We start from the raw sequence: 16869 nt of genomic DNA on the forward strand, positions 1-16869 counted from the left end.
CAACAATGTGCGGTGCCATAGATAATGACGGTTTTACCCACTGATATCTATAAGCTGTGAATGTATAACTTTGACAGAAAGACTTTGCTCTTTTTGTTTTCTTTTCATTCCACACTATCCTCTCCTTCTTTTGTAATTAACACACATATGTACCTATACAGTACTTATGCAACAAGTCAAATGCATAATTTAAGTAAACTGTAAAAAAAAGAAGAGAAGTGGGAACGTTCTCACCCCAAATGAGATGTATGCACCCATCACACTGCCAGCAATCGTTCCAAATCCCCCAGTCATTACAGCATGAATTTCAGATTTTGTCATGTCTGGTAAGTAGGGGCGAATAAGCAATGGAGCTTCTGTCTATGAATGCAGATGAGGAAAAGCAACAGCCATTATTGTCTTAATGAATTTACAACACTAGTCTAAAGATCATCAGCAGAGATTCTTCAAATTGTAAAACACATGTAGGTAGTATGTTTCTTGTTCTTACCTGTCCAACAAAAATATTGCCAGCTACGCTCAATGTTTCTGTAGCTGTGGTTCCCATTGTTACTTGCATAAGCCAGGAAATCTAGAAAATACATAAATGGTTTCTACAAAGTTTAGAATAGGTTTCTTTTCGCTGATAAAGAATTTGATAATTTTCAAGGATTTTTCAGGATCTTGTTTACTAGGTTATATCTATGGTGTCATCAGAGACTTAGGTGCAAGCCTCTATCAGCAATCCAGAAAAGAAACTATGATGAATGCAGACCTACTTTTCCCATCAGAATGATGGACTACACAATGGAACCGGGGCACAGTCTCTTCATTTGGAGACAAAAATGTTCAGTCTTCAGAGGGGACAAGGTATCTTTATTATGAGAATTGTGAATCTGCGTAATAGTCTACAGTGGCTTCAGAACAGGCTTAGACAATTTCTCTTTGAATCTTGATTCAGTCTGATTTCCACTTGAGACATTTTCCTTTGTAGGGTGGATTGCTTCATGTTTGCTCATTTTTTTTAACCTTCATTTGGATCAATAGGAGGGAACAAATTTCTAAAGTTTACCCACATCTCTTTCCTTTATCCACATGCTCTCTCATCAATGAGTTAAACTTGATAGACTTATATCTTTTTCCAACTATATTAACTATGTATATACACTCCTCAACACTGAAATTGCAACACCAAGAAAAGTCGTGGAATTATGTAAATCACAAAATCGATAGCACAGCCATTTACCCAAGGTGTAACAGGAGGCGTTTTCCAGCATGACAACATCAGGCCTCATTTTGCTTGTGCTACCGTGTGCAGTCTGTGTAGCTTAAAAGAGCTTACATGGCCTGCAGTGTCTCCGGACTTGTCTCTCATCGAGCATATATGGGACGTCATTGGTTGGCAATTGCAAAGGGAGCTGCCAGCAGCAGATCTTGATGATTTCCTTGCCCAAGAGCATTCAACGTGGCAGAACATTTCTCAGATAACCATTAATAACCTCACTGATAGCATGCCAAGGCGTGTAAGTGAATAACTAAAATTTTGTTTCCATTTTTTCATCATTTGCATATCATTAACATGTGTATAGATCCTATGATTTCCATAATTCCAAGACTTTTCCTTCTGGATTTTTCAATTCCAATGTTGAGGACTGTATTTCATATTTTCTGAAACTCAAAATGCCACAAATTACTTCCATTATATTGTGGCATCTGAGAAAATAAAATAATAATATTTACTTCATTATAATATTTTTTTTATCAAAATTACATTCATTGTTTAGAAATATAAATACAAGGAACTTACCTTAAGAATTATATACTGCATTAGTCCAAGATAGTAAAGGACTGACATGACGCAGCTAAAAAACACGACGATGGGAAGAGCCTGTAAGAAACCATACACAAAAGTCACATCTCACATTGTTTAGCATGAAATATGTAATACACATTTTTTTATATAAATTCTGCAGGATATTCTTGCCATGATGCATAAACAGCAATACCATTAAATCAACCTATATAAAGAACTGGCCTGGATAAAAATCAGAAATCATCTGCCGATAACTGAGTAGAGTCTGAGATTTCCAAAGACAACCAAACATACACTCGAGATTAAGCTGTCGGTTGCATTTTCAATGTACATTTATGGGAACCTACAGAAATCTCCACATTCCCCCAAAAATTATATATATATTATATATACACATTTTTATGAAATTTGTTGATACTAAAATGATCTTTATCTTGTACAATGGCTGAGATCTGAGCATCGGAAAATGAAGAAATGGTTCATGAGGTCCTTTTACAAGGGTCGTAATTGGCTGAATTGGCTTTTATATGAGGAAACAAGCCACTGGTTAGCTGACAAAAGACAAGCACTTGTTTGTTGCTGATCATCATTTTTAGACTAGGACTGCACAGCGACGTTGGCCGCATCATAGGTCGCATGGGCAAAGCTCGCTATGTGACACTACTACATAGTAGTATAATGAAAGGAAATGAGGTCGCATTGCGATCACGAAATGCAAGTTGCTAAACGTCAGACCCAGTCAGATTATTTTCCAACTTGTTTGTCATGGTCACGGTACCAAAGGGATTACAAAGGGCCTGGCCACACATCGGCATCTGTGCACGCGCAGCAGCATCTTTATTTGGTGTGATATTCACCTTCAATAAACGTTATTTAAACGGACAATGCGCATGTGCAGTCCGGGCCTTCAACAATACTTTGCGCAGTTTGGTTACATGCAGCTCCAGTGGCACCATGGATGATGCTCTCCCTCCAGCTGGTAATTATTTAGCAATAAAATGTGTGTAAATATATGTCCAAGACAGGAAACATAGTTGTATTAGCCCTGAGGAAGCCACAACGTTGGTGGCAATACACCTGGCGATTTTCTTTCTCCCTTCACTACATGTTCAAACCTTGTATGGATACTCCTGATCTTTCATTTATGTCCAGGATTGTCTGCGGTTAATACTTTCCTCAGTTATGCTAGTAGTATATATCTAATGTGGTTTACAGTCTATGTTTTTGACATCTTTGGATTGTTAATTTGGCGTGGTCTGCTTTGATTTTGTTCCTGATTATTATTTTTCTTATCTATAAACTACTGTCCCATTTTTTATTGCTGCATATTACATGCTAAATAGTCCATTATTTAATATTTAAAGAAATAATATTGGGTATTGCTATTGCTCTACAACATAATAATATTTTATTGTTATGTATCACATAAATATAGGGGTTTGACTTGCATCAGAGGTGTATTATCTGTAGGAGGTATTGGAGACTTTGACACTAGCTCCATTTTGAGCAGGTCAAGAATTATGTGTTGGTAATCCCTATTCTTGGGTTTTTTATGCTATGTGTTTTCTGTCTTTCATTGCTTGTTTATGTAATAAATATTTGTTATCTTAAGGTGATCCCTTTCTTTGGCATGTCTCTTTTTTCTTCTTGTAGCTTTGATTTAGTCTGATATGCTTTGGGTTTATCCCTTATATGTATTATTTGGTGGTGCCCTCTGTGTTTCTCTTTTGCGTTGGCCACATGATAGGTCACATAGCTAAAGACCACTATGTCACACTGCTACCTAGTAGCATAATGAAAGGGAATGAGGTTGCATTGCGACCACGAGATGCAAGTTACTAAACGTCAGACCCAGTCACATTTTTTTTCATCTTGCTTGTCATGTTCATGGTGCCAAAGGGATTACAATGCAATCTCATTCACCTGCAATATACTCTGATAGGGCAGCAGCCCATTGTGATCTTTGGCAGCTCAACCTATGGTGTGGCCAAAGCCACCATGTAGCACCAACCTTATTCTGGCCTAGAACTGGCCATATAATCAATATGTGGAACAACAGCACTTGTGAGAGGTGGTGCAAGTAGTGTCTACCCCCAGTAATGTAGAAGCAGAACTTGGCACTATAATACAATTGATTTAGTTATTTTTATGAAATTCAAAGAAAGTGTTATATAACATTTCAGTCATGCACTCTGACTTTTTGCAGACAGTAGAATACTTTACAGAGAGGAGAGGAAGTTGGCGCTGGTCGGAAGGAGAGTATCCCTCTGTGAATAAGTCACTTTGTGCCTTGCGACACTTCTGAACACACTGATATGAAAAGAACCTCTAAATTCAGCTAAACTAAGATATGTAACAAACTGTGAAATTTTGTTAAATTATTGTCATCTGCTATATTCACGTTCCAACATTGTAAACAGTAAGTGATCAGCCAGCTCACTATAACACATGGTATGTAGCCTTTTCTTAGATGACATATGGTGTGTGACATTACTTCTTGCGTGCAACCCACTGGATAGCCTTGTATTGGACGATAATGGGTACAGTAGTAAAGTGGGTACTATGGAGTGGTGGGATTTTCACATTTTCACATAAAACAGTTAGTGTTCTCTGTTTACAAACCTGAAAAGCGAAAACTTCTTTAATTAAGGTTTCCCCAAAAACGAAACCTGAGCCAGCAGTTGTATAGTTCAGGAAAATCTGGAAAGTAGAGAGAGGTATGTTAATTTGGTTGCTTACTGTTTATCTTCTGTTTCTCCGCTATGAATCTAAATGTAGTATTTACAAACCAATTCTCTATTGCGTATAACCAGCAGAATAATTATACATGTAAAATTATAATTGATATTAACAAATTCTTTAGATTAAAATATGATAAATGGAAATTGTAGTGTTGACACAATACCTGAATTTGTTCACCAAGAAATTTAAAAGCCTGGTAACCTGGCTCAGTGCGAATAATAAAGATTCCCAAAACAAACTCTAGTCCAAGACCCCAAAATACTGCCCACCAGGAGACCTAGAATGGAGATCAATTGAATAAATGCATTGCTTTTTGGTTACAGTGAATGTAGCAGTTAATAGTCCTACATTCTTTATTTCTAACATTTTATACTTATAATGAGAAAAAGGATATAGAAAAGTGAAAATTTGACCTTACTCCTTAATTATTGAGCTGTAGTAACATTATGCAGTCTTTATCAAATGTTTAAGGTAGATATAATCGAATCTGCAAAGATTCAAATTTGCCAAATCGTGAAGATTTTACAGGGAAGTTCAATTTGCATTGGAGTTATTTGCTGCAGATTGAATTTCCTTATTATGCTCTGCATTCTCTCCAGACCCCAGAGAATGAAAAACAGGATGTAAAAAAAATTAATACCTCGCTGCTCCCCGACCTGCCATCCCCGCAGACCATTGTTCAGTCCGCTACACCTCTTATTTTCATCTGCAGTGGTCGCATGGATCTTCTTCCAATGCTTAAATCTGGCCAGGGCTTCCAGCTCGAACCAGACCTCTGACTTCACTGCACACTGGGTCATCGTTCACATGATGGGATGCCATGATGTTACGACGTGAGTCAGCAGAGGCCTAGTCAGCTCTTCTGGGAATGCATGTCACTCACAGCATGCACAGCAATGGCATGGCGCACAGTGATATCAGAGACCTGGTTGAACTGAAAGCCCTGGCCCAGAGTGAAGCAGGCGAAGATGTGTGAGACTGGGGAAGGCAAAGAGAAGTGGCTCTAAGGATCAGATGGCGTGCTGTGGGTCGAAAGGACAAGTGAGTGATGAGTATTATTACTATCTTTTAGCCTTTTGCCGGCCATTTTTGGTTCAGCAAAATGGCAGCAACAGCTGGCTGCCACATTTCTGGATTTGCACACAGAGAATTGAAAAAAATCCATATTTTGGAGAATACTAATTTTTGTAAAATTCAAGGAGATTTCAATTACACCAGAATAAATTCACTCATCTTCAATTTAGGGCCATTGCTATGCCCTCAATTTCTGATAAAAAAAGCTATTTATCATATCTGCTTCAAGATCTGTTTGCTGGTCGAGTTCTGAGTCTATGATCTCTTGTCTCCTTCAGCTTTCTACTAGACATGCAACTGTATCCTTACCCTAAACAGGGATAACATTATCACGAGAGTTAAAGTCCATTAACATACGATTGCCGATCGGTAAACCTTTACTGCTCAGCGGTCGTTTAAATGCCTGTTTACACAGACAGACCAAAACAGATCTTGTACACACTCAATGCACATAGGCTGCCATGGTGCCGTGGCTGTGCAAGTCTTATTAACATAGAACAATGCACCACCGAGAACACTGAATTTTTGTGCTGTGCAAAAAATCATTTCACCCGATGATCGAGAATTTTAAGAACACTTGTTCACCAGTAATAAAAATATCCTGGAAAAAGACATTTAAAAAAGGGAATGTGTGATTAGAGAATGACCTATTGTTGAAATCAGGTTTTTATGCTACATGTATTTATTTTAAATATTTATATATTTTTGTGTACATATATCATTCAATTCAAAGAAATCTTGAAATTTTTTTTGTTCAAATATTTTTTATTAGTTTTATTAAATGTTTACATCATGCATTTTTTACACTGGTCACAAGGCCTAATATTGGACTAATACTTCTTGTTCTTTACACAGACATTAGCAGCAACAGACTGACTCAGACCCTATTTGTCTGCATAGAAGCAATATCTGAGCATGCTTGTAACGATACAGCGTAAAATCTTGATTAGCCAGACGATTAGATATGTTAATCCAAGAGAAATACCTTGTTGTGTATTATTTATTAGAGATTTCTGGCTGTGTTTTATTAATGTTCTGCTTGCTCATCAATTTATGTACACTAATTGGGCTTGTAAAGTGTCCAGCATTCCACTAATCTCATTAGTATCTCAGGAGCCTCTAACCATTGTTCAAAAAATCGTCTAGGCCCATTGTGTAGGTGTTGAAAGAAGATCCACTGGAGCCTTCACCACAGGGAGTCTCACATGTAGACCCAGGTGATGAGGTCACCTAAGAAAGAAACCTCAACTAATACACACTTAGCTTTGGGGGAGGAGGGTGAGAGGAGTTCTGCCATTCAGGGGGCTGAGCCCAGAGAAGCAGAAGGGACATGTGTTTTTGTAGCAGTCAGACTTGGGACAGAGAATCAGAAAGACTTAACAAGGAGAATGAGATCCTTCAGGAAAGTAGATGGATTGCATGGAATCCAAAGAGACACAGATTTGAATTCTATATAATTCTAGCCTAAGGGTACTGGCCTTGACTGGAAAGAATCGCATCTGCTCCATTGACCATCAGAGTGACATGGATACATTTTGGGGAGACCAAGGGAGGATGAAGAAGTCACCTGGCCCCATTGGATATGTTGTTTGGAGTTGCCAGGAGGGACCCACCCATTTCCCGGCCCCATGGAAACTCTCGGAGAGGCCAGGTTGGAACCCTTGGGTCTCCTGGCCTGGTACCTGGATGGACTGCTAGCTTCCTAAGCTTGCCACTACCTGCTCTCTGTGGGGGCCTGCCAGAAGCAAGGGGCCACTGGTTGAGGTAGTCGGCCCTTGAAGTCTCCAAAGTTGCAGCTGTTCTGTCCCAGACCGGCAGAGAAGGAAGGGTGAGACTGTGTAATGTTATACCATCTTGGGTATTTGCTGGGACTGTTCTGTGTGTTTACTGTCCGCTTTGTGGTTCAATAAAGTATTGCCACGCTGTTTTACCTGCACCCTGTGTTGCCTGAGTAGTGTTACGCCCACGGAAGACCCCGGGTTTTCACAATGACAAAGGTCATTGGAAAAAGAGAAAGGAGGAGAGTTGTAACATTACAAATTAAAAATGGTGGATTTTATGCTATCTATTGTAGATAGAGGTGATATATATTGTAGGGATTGTACTCACTGAGGTGCGATGTGAGGCTAACAGGAGGCATGTTCCTTTAAATGTCCAGAAAGGTTTATTTGCTTCATAAACCGGTCAGAAAGTAAAAGGAAAACAAACAGCCTTTAGAGCAGGCAAAAACAAAGAAAACCGTCCATTTAGCAAAGACTCTGGTAAACCGGACCTGTGGTCACACAGGTTGGTACATATCCAGCACACAGCTCAGTCTGGAGACAACACACAGGAGGCCTTCTCCCTCCTAACACAGACCATGTGCCAAACAACAGCCTCTAGTAAACAGACTGTTAACCACACCCAGAGGTGAGGTATGTGGGTAGCTAGAACAGCCCATCTCTTCACAGCTACCCATAACCCGGTCCCAGGTGCACCAATTAGTCCTCTTCGTGATTACATGTATTAGAGAAACACTCCAGGTTACATCACAGAGACCAGCCATCTCTGTGATACATACCTCCCATTGACTACGCGACTATTAGCCACCTTACATGGTAGCTCTGCCTAAAGCCGTGGGGCTTGGCACCTTCTACTACCAGACAGGGGATTCTTGAGAGGGCATCAGCATTACCATGTAGCTTTCATACTCCATGTTCTACATGGAAGTTGAAGTCCTGTAGGGCTAAAAAACAGCGGGTGACCCTCGCATTTTTTCCCTTTGTTTCCCTCATCCATCTGAGTGGGGCATGGTTCGGATACTAATCTAAATTTTCGACCTAACAGATAGTACCGTAACATGTCCACCGAACACTTTATGGCCAAGCACTCCTTCTCTATGCTTTTTACTCAGGTAGAGGACAGGGTGCTCCTCCCCGTGTATCGTCTGGGAAAGGACTGCTCCTAAACCGACATCTGAGGCATCTGTCTGGAGTATACACTCTTTCTTGAAGTCGGGGGCAATCAGGACCGGTTGCCTACACAGCCCCACCTTCACTTCTTGAAAGGCAGACTCCGCCTCTGCAGTCGACTTGGCCATAGCCGATTAAGTCCCCTTAAAGAGGTCAGTCAGGGGTGCGGCCATCATGTCGAAGTTTGGGATGAACCTTCTGTAGTATCCCACGATCCCCAGGAAGGCTCTAACCTGTTTTTTTGACAGCGGTCTAGGCCAGGTTTGGATTGTCTCCACATTAATGATTTGGGGTTTGATCTCGCCTCTCCCCATTATATAACCCAGGTATTTGGCTTCTTCTTTCCCCATGGCACATTTCTTTGGGTTTATTGAAAATCCTGCTTTCCTTAGAGCATCAAACACTGCCTGGACCTTTTCCAGATGACTCTCCCAGTCCGGGCTGAAAATAACAATATCGTCCAGGTATGCTGAGGAGTATAGCTTATGGGGTGCAAGGATTCGATCCATAGCTCTCTGGAAGGTTGCAGGGGCTCCCTGCAGTCCAAACGGCATCCGGACATACTGGAAGGATCCGTCTGGCATAGAAAATGCAGTCTTCTCCTTGGCTCCCTGTGCCATGGGGATCTGCCAATATCCCTTCGTTAAATCCAAGGTGATTACGTACCTTGCTGGCCCAAGTCTCTCGATCAGCTCATCGACACGCGGCATCGGATACGCGTCGATTTTGGAGATTTCATTCAATTTCTGATAGTCATTGCAGAATCTCCACTCGCCATTGAGTTTTGGGACCAGGACAATCGGGCTCAACCAACCACTCTTGGACTCTTCAATGACACCGAGTTTCAGCATACGAGCCACCTCTTTAAAATCAACTCTCGTCGGGCCTCAGGTAACTGATAGGGCTTCAAGTTCACCCGCACATGTGGCTCCGTCAGAACCTCGTGTTCTATGACGCTTGTACAGCCCGGCAATTCTGAGAACAGGTCCCTGTTCTTCTGCAGCAACTCGCGACACTGCTGTTTTTGCTCCTTCGTTAGCGTCTCCGCTATTGCGACCCCTCCAACCTCACCTTCTGGTTTGACCAGCAAGCACGGAGCTACCACTGCATCTCTGTCTTGCCACGGCTTGATGAGGTTGACGTGATATATCTGGTATGGCTGACGTCGTCCCGGTTGGTGAACCTTATAATTCACTTCGCCAACTATTTCCACCACCTCATACGGTCCTTGCCACTTGGCCAAGAACTTGCTTTCCACGGTAGGTATCAGAATGAGGACTATGTCACCAGGATTGAATTGCCGCACTCTGGCTGAGCGGTTGTAGATCCTGGCCTACGCCTCTTGTGCCTGGAGGATGTCGGCCATACAGGAGTTTGAATGGCGAGAACTCCGTAGAGGCCTGTGGAACCTCTCGGATGGAGAACAACAGATACGGGAGGAGACAGTCTCAGTCTCTACCGTCCTTTTCTATGGCCTTCCTCAGCATACTCTTTAGCGTTTTATGAAATCTTTCCACCAGGCCATCTGTCTGAGGATGGTACACCGAAATCCTCAGTTACTCCTCCTCCTGAAGTCCTCCTTACTCATAAAAGGTGTTCCCTGGTTGGTCAGAATCTGCCTTGGTAAACCTGTCTGGGAAAAAACGTGGACCAATTTGTGGGCTATAGTCTTTGCGGAGGAGTTTCTCATTGGAATTGCTTCCAGATAGCATGTGGCATAGTCCAGGATGACCAAGATATATCGATGCCCACAAGCAGATTTAACCAGGGGACCAACCAAGTCCATGGCGATTCTCTCGAACGGCACTTCAATAATGGGCAATGGCACGAGGGGACTTCGAAAGTGAGAGGTGGGGGCGGTTAACTGGCATGTAGTGCAGGACCTGCAATACTTTAACATTTCCGAGTGACACTCAGGACAATAGAACCTCTGCATGATCCTTTCCTGCGTTTTTTCCACCCCTAGATGTCCCCCCAAGATATGCGAATGGGCCATGTCCAACACCTTCCGTCTATAGGGACCTGGCACTCTTAACTGTTCCAAGAGCTCTTCCCTCACTTTCGTGACCCGGTACAACAATTCCCCACTTATCATAAAATAGGGAAACCTGGTGTCAGCCCTGGGCTCCTCTGCCACCCCATTTATGACCGAGACATTATTGAAGGCTTCCTTCAGAGTTAGGTCCCTATGTTGGGCAGACCCAAAATTCTCGCTAGTCACCCCTAACTCAGGAATGTCAGATTCAGAGGACACTACCCCCTCATCCCCCTCAAGGATACAAAAGGGAAACAGTCTGACTCTGGGTGTGGTGATACCTCTTCAGGGTTACCTGGTTTCTTCACCGCGTCAGCAAACCCTGAACCCTTCCCCCACAGATCCCAAAATAAACAAAAGTCTCGGCCTATAATGATAGGGTGCAACAAGTCCTGAATGACGCCGACCTCGTGGGACTCAGCACATTGGTCCTTTTCAATGTCCACTTTGGTCATAGGATAGTCCTTAGCATCGCCATGAATGCACCGTATGCCGACTTTTTACCCCGGGATCAGTTGGAGAGGAAGAGTGGCCCTCACAAGGGTCATCAGATTCCCAGAGTCCAGCAGTGCCGTTACCTGCCCCCCGTTCACTTTCACGGGACATGCTTTTGGCCCCTTGTGGGGTGGACAGTTCACACTGCAGGCAGGATACGAGTAATAAGAACAGCGGCATCCTATACTGCAGTCCATCTGCTCAGGGGACAATCGGCGGCTATGTGGCCTGGGCCGTGGCACCTCCAGCAAATTACATCACTCGAAGGGACCTTGGGCACCACCTCCCCTGCCCCTTTGGACCTTGGACGCCCCACCCCCTTTTGGGCCTCCGACCCCTGTTGAGACCCCCAGTATGGAGTGGGCTGCCTTCCCAAGGACTCCTCGACCCCCTGGTATCTCTCGACCAGCCCAATCAGTTCATCGGCATTCTGGGGATCACCCTGGGAAACCCAAGTCTGTATTGGACTAGGCAGGGAGTGCACAAACCTGTCCATTACCACTCACTCCACGATCTGCACAGGCATAGTGGACTCCAGCTGCAGCCACTTCTGGCCCAGGTGCAATAGGTCAAACATTTGGGAGCGAGGGGGTTTATCCCGGTAATACGCCCAACGGTGGACCCGCTGTGCCCTGACAGTCACTGTCACCCCCAAGTGCGCCAGAATCTCAGTCTTTAGCCTGCCATACTCCTTAGCATCCTGTAAAGCTAGGTCATAGTACACTTTCTGTGGCTCCCCTGTCAGGTATGGCGCCAGCACTTCCGCCCACTGCTCTGGCGGAAGTCTCTATCTCAGCAACCCTTTCAAACACCGTCAGAAAGGCCTCTGTATCATCCCCCGGGGTAATTTTCTGCAAGACTCCCCTTACCGCCTTCCGGATGGCAAAGTCGCCCATTGACCTTGTCGGAGATGTCGCTGCTGCTGTTAACGATGCTGATCCTGTTGCTGAACCTGCTGCATGAGCAGCTTAATGGTCTCTTGTTGCGCCATTTGTTGTTGCTGTAGCAGCTGCTGGTGCTGCGCTTGCTGCGCCTGTAACAGATGTTTCAGCAGGTCCTCCATTTTGTCCAGTGTCACTTGCTGGCTTATAGCAGACTTCAGCCAGGACATGCAATCCTTTTTATAGCAGTCACATGTGTCTGCTGGGAATGCTGCCCGCATTCTCCACCAATTGTAGGGATTGTACTCACTCAGGGGCGATGTGAGGCAAACAGGAGGCATGTTCCTTTAAATGTCCAGAAAGGTTTATTTGTTTCATAAACTGGTCAGAAAGTAAAAGGCAAACAAACAGCCTTTAGGGCAGGCAAAAAACAAAGAAAACCGTCCGTTTAGCAAAGACTCTGGTAAACCAGACCTGTGGTCACACAGGTTGGTACGTATCTAGCACACAGCTCAGTCTGGAGACAACACACAGGAGGCCTTCTCCCTCCTTACACAGACCATGTGCCAAACAACAGCCTCCATTAAATAGGCTGTTAACCACACCCAGAAATGAGGTATGTGGGTAGCTAGACCAGCCCATCTCTTCACAGCTACCCATAACCCGGTCCCAGGTGCACCAATTAGTCCTCTTAGTACTTACATGCACTAGAGAAACACTCCGGGTTACATCACAGAGACCAGGCATCTCTGTGATACATACCTCCCATCGACTACGCAAATCTTCACAGCATAGACAATTGCCTTCAGATGACCGCAAAGATAAAAGTCTAAGGGGGCCAGATCGAGAGACCTTGGTGGCCATTCAACTGGCCCACGACGACCAATCCACTTTCCAGGAAACTGTTCATGTAGGAATGCTTGGACCTGACACCCATAATGTGGTGGTGTACCATCCTGTTGTAAAAACTCAGGGAACGTGCCATCTTCAGTGCATAAAGAAGGCAACACATCATCATGTAGCAATTTCAGATATCCAGTGGCATTGAGGTTTCCATTGATGAAGAATGGCCCCATTATCTTTGTACCCCATATATCACACCATACCATCAAGATACGAGATGTGCAGCATCTGAAACAATGGATACTGGAAGCCTGTGCTAGCATTTCTTCTGCGGTGTTGCTATCAGTGTGTCTTGAAGAATGAAGTTGGGAAAAACTGGGTTAGGCAAGTGGTAACTAGTGCTCTTGGAATAGGCTATTGCTGGATATGCCACATACAACACTGCAGAATATTTGGTATCCTTTATATATTTAGTAATAATTCAGCTAACTGATTGAGCAACCTAAGGTATTTACCGTACTAGCAAATGGCAGTTAGTGTCATTGTATTCTACATCTTTTTCATACAGTTGTCCTTAAACAATTGAAAGGCTTTGTTCACATGTGGCATTTTTGCTATGTTATATGGCGCATATAATAAGCAGCGTTTTGCAGTACCAGCATAATCAATGATCTATCTGAAATCCCATACACACGTTTTTTTTCCACATGTATTTTCAGCCCGTGCCAAGACGCAGCATGTCAATTCTTTCAGCAGTTGTGCAGCGCTTTTCACCCATTCAAATGAATATAAATACTGCAAAAAGCACAGTGAAAAATGCAAAAAATATGTGCGTATTGTACCCAGCATTTTTACAGTCACCACTTTTTGGTGCACAAACGTAATGTGTGAACTGTGACAGATTTGAAAGCAAATAATACTGCTTTATGCTAAACACCACACAGTATATTAAATATAATTAGAATTATAGCCATTGTGGGGCAGTGGTAGATATTTACTCCTTTACCTTTACTAGTTATATAAAAAAAAAATGTGAAAAGATAAAATATCTACTCACTGCACGATGGTGTTTGGACACAATAAAGAGGAAAATGACAAACATGCAGACACCTCCAAATGAAATCAGTTGTGCAGGTCTCTTAGCTGTGTCCACTGCCAACCAGACTACCAGACCAATAAGAACCAATGCAGCAAATACCCTGAAAGCATAAAATATGCAAAAAATAAATTAGAAACACTATAGTTTCTGATTTGTCCATGCTACATTGTAAAATGTGCCGCATTTATGGTATTAATTCATTGTAATCTTTGGTTACACACTAAACATTATTAACATGTCTGTTGTATATATTAGAAAAAAATGTGCTTCTATCTGGTAATTTGATGGAAATATGCTAAATCATTTTTACGTCTGAGTTCACTGGGTTACTGGGCAGAAAGAATCCAATTTGCAGACTTCTCATGGCCTGGGTTCCACTGCTTTTAATCACGTGATTTTCATACTCGGTCATGGTGTGAATATCAATTAAAGTTCACACAACTGTTGGACTTTCTGCATTTAGCGCGAATCCTAAATTTTGGTCCATAGAGTTTTATTAAAATTGCTGATCATTTGAAATGTAGATTGCATATTACATTGCAATGCAGCTTTAATATTGCACCTTCAGAAAGAATGCAACCCCAAAATCACAAAAAAAATCACAGGTAAAAATCTAATTTCTACGAGATGCAATATCATATAAAATCTTGCACTTATGGAATGTGATCTTACTTAATCTTTTACAAGATGACATTGCAAAATACATTTTCTAAATTGTCTTAACTCATTTGTAAGTGGTAGGAGTAAGGTGTATTTTGCATTATAAAATATTGATATTGACTCACTGTACATCGTGGGCCATTTATATGGATACACCTAAATTAAATGGGAATGGTTGGTGATATCAACTTCCTGTTTGTGGCACATTAGTATATGGGAGGGGAAAAACTTTTCCAGATGGGTGGTGACCATGGCGGCCATTTTGGATCCAACTTTATTTTTTTCAGTGGGAAGAGGGTCATGTGACACATCAAACTTATTGAAAATTTCATAAGAAAAACAATGGTGTGCTTGGTTTTAATGTAACTTTATTCTTTCATGACTTTTTTACAAGTTTATGACCACTTATAAAATGTGTTCAAAGTGCTGCCCATTGTGTTGGATTGTCAATGCAACTGCAACCCTCTTCTCCCACTCTTGACACACTGATAGCAACACCGCAGAAGAAATGCTAGCACAGGCTTCCAGTATCCGTTGTTTCAGATGCTGCACATCTCATATCTTCACAGCATAGACAATTGCCTTCAGAAGACCCTAAAGATAAAAGTCTAAAGGGGTCAGATCGAGAGACCTTGGTGGCCATTCAACTGGCCCACGACGACCAATCCATTTTCCAGGAAACTGTTCATGTAGGAATGCTTGGACCTGACACCCATAATGTGGTGGTGCACCATCTTGTTGGAAAAACTCAGGGAACGTGCGATCTTCAGTGCATAAAGAGGGCAACACATCATCATGTAGCAATTTCAGATATCCAGTGGCATTGAGGTTTCCATTGATGAAGAATGGCCCCACTATATTTGTACCCCATATACCACACCATACCATCAAGATACGAGATATGCAGCATCTGAAACAACGGATACTGGAAGCCTGTGCTAGCATTTCTCTGCGGTGTTGCTATCAGTGTGTTAAGAGTGGGAGAAGAGGGTTGCATTGACAATCCAACACAATGGACAGCACTTTGAACACATTTTATAAGTGGTCATAAACTTGTAAAAAACTCATGAAAGAATAAAGTTACGTTAAAACCAAGCACACCATTGTTTTTCTTATGAAATTCTCAGTAAGTTTGATGTGTCACATGACCCTCTTCCCATTGAGAAAAATGGCCGACTTCAAAATGGCCACCATGGTCACCACCCATCTGGAAAAGTTTTCCCCCTCCCATATATTAATGTGCCACAAACAGGAAGTTGATATCACCAACACTACCCATTTAATTTAGGTGTATCCATATAAATGGCCCACCCTGTAGAATCTCATCTCATAGAAATAACTTCTGAAAATGAATTTAACATTATTTTTTTTACTTTTTTATTTTGCAAACTTCATACTAAAAACGTCACTTCATGCCATTGATTTCTATCAAACACCAGCATAAAGAACTTCCTAATGTTAAAAAGACATTTATTATGAATTCTGCAATAACATGCATCCACAAAAATGTATTTTGGCATATGTTTAGCTCATAAATAACAATAAAACAAACGACATGATATAATAAGGCTCTTAAACTTTTTTTTCTAAATTCTGGAGTATGATAATTTTCTGGTTATATTTTAGAAGAAAAGAAACTCACCACTTGATCCATTTTTTGTGCTTCCCCAAGCATCGACCAAGTGGTTTAAAGAAACGTTTAATACGCTTGCCAAAATGTGCCACAAAGAGGTCATATGCCAAGAAGAAAACTACCACACATGTTATTACCAGTAAAGCAATAGCACGATTAAAGTTCAGGACACAAGCTGCAATAAAGTAGGCTGCATACCCTAAAAAACAGAAAGCGTAAATATGTAATTATCCTTTATTCTATATATTGTGCTGAGGAGGTGTAATAGTAAGATGGGGAACTGCTAAATTAAAACAAAAAAAGAATAAAACAAAGTTTTCAAAAATAACTGATTTTGCTATGAATTCTAAGAGGTTAAGGCATACTTTTTTTGTATTTTGCCTTCTTCCTTTGGTGCATTTAGGAAATGTACCAGAATATGACTTAAAACATAGGTCACACAAGTACTGATTATTAAAATTTAGCTCTGTATGTAGAACAGTAGAACACAGTGGGTAAATTGCCTCATCTCGGGAATGCAACTTTTTGGAAAAATCATCACTTCGGTTAAAAACACCAAATGCAACAACACCTGACAGCAACTTATAACTTCCCAAAAAAGGAAAACATGCAGTGCAAAAAAAAAAGGCAAATTTCTTGACCTAAAAGCACTGAATCAATGCAA

The 16869-nt window shown here is 41.8% G+C and overlaps 1 protein-coding gene across 3 annotated transcripts in view; it reads right to left on the reverse strand.

Moving 5' to 3' along the window:
- SLC28A1 (solute carrier family 28 member 1) overlaps positions 1 to 16869 on the reverse strand; it is a 101186-nt gene that overhangs the window by 49600 nt on the left and 34717 nt on the right. For all 3 annotated transcript variants that reach the window (XM_073652680.1, XM_073652679.1, XM_073652678.1), the window contains 7 exons: positions 16215 to 16404; positions 13871 to 14012; positions 4698 to 4811; positions 4415 to 4492; positions 1787 to 1867; positions 491 to 571; positions 235 to 360 (listed from right to left, as the gene is read on the reverse strand). In XM_073652680.1, the coding sequence (XP_073508781.1) occupies positions 235 to 360; positions 491 to 571; positions 1787 to 1867; positions 4415 to 4492; positions 4698 to 4811; positions 13871 to 14012; positions 16215 to 16404 (812 nt within the window). The remainder of the gene's footprint in view (positions 1 to 234; positions 361 to 490; positions 572 to 1786; positions 1868 to 4414; positions 4493 to 4697; positions 4812 to 13870; positions 14013 to 16214; positions 16405 to 16869) is intronic.

The sequence above is a fragment of the Phyllobates terribilis genome, unplaced genomic scaffold (genome assembly GCF_046119375.1).
Source record: "Phyllobates terribilis strain yellow unplaced genomic scaffold, ASM4611937v1 Scaffold_11__3_contigs__length_659146591, whole genome shotgun sequence".
Classification (NCBI taxonomy): Eukaryota; Metazoa; Chordata; class Amphibia; order Anura; family Dendrobatidae; genus Phyllobates; species Phyllobates terribilis.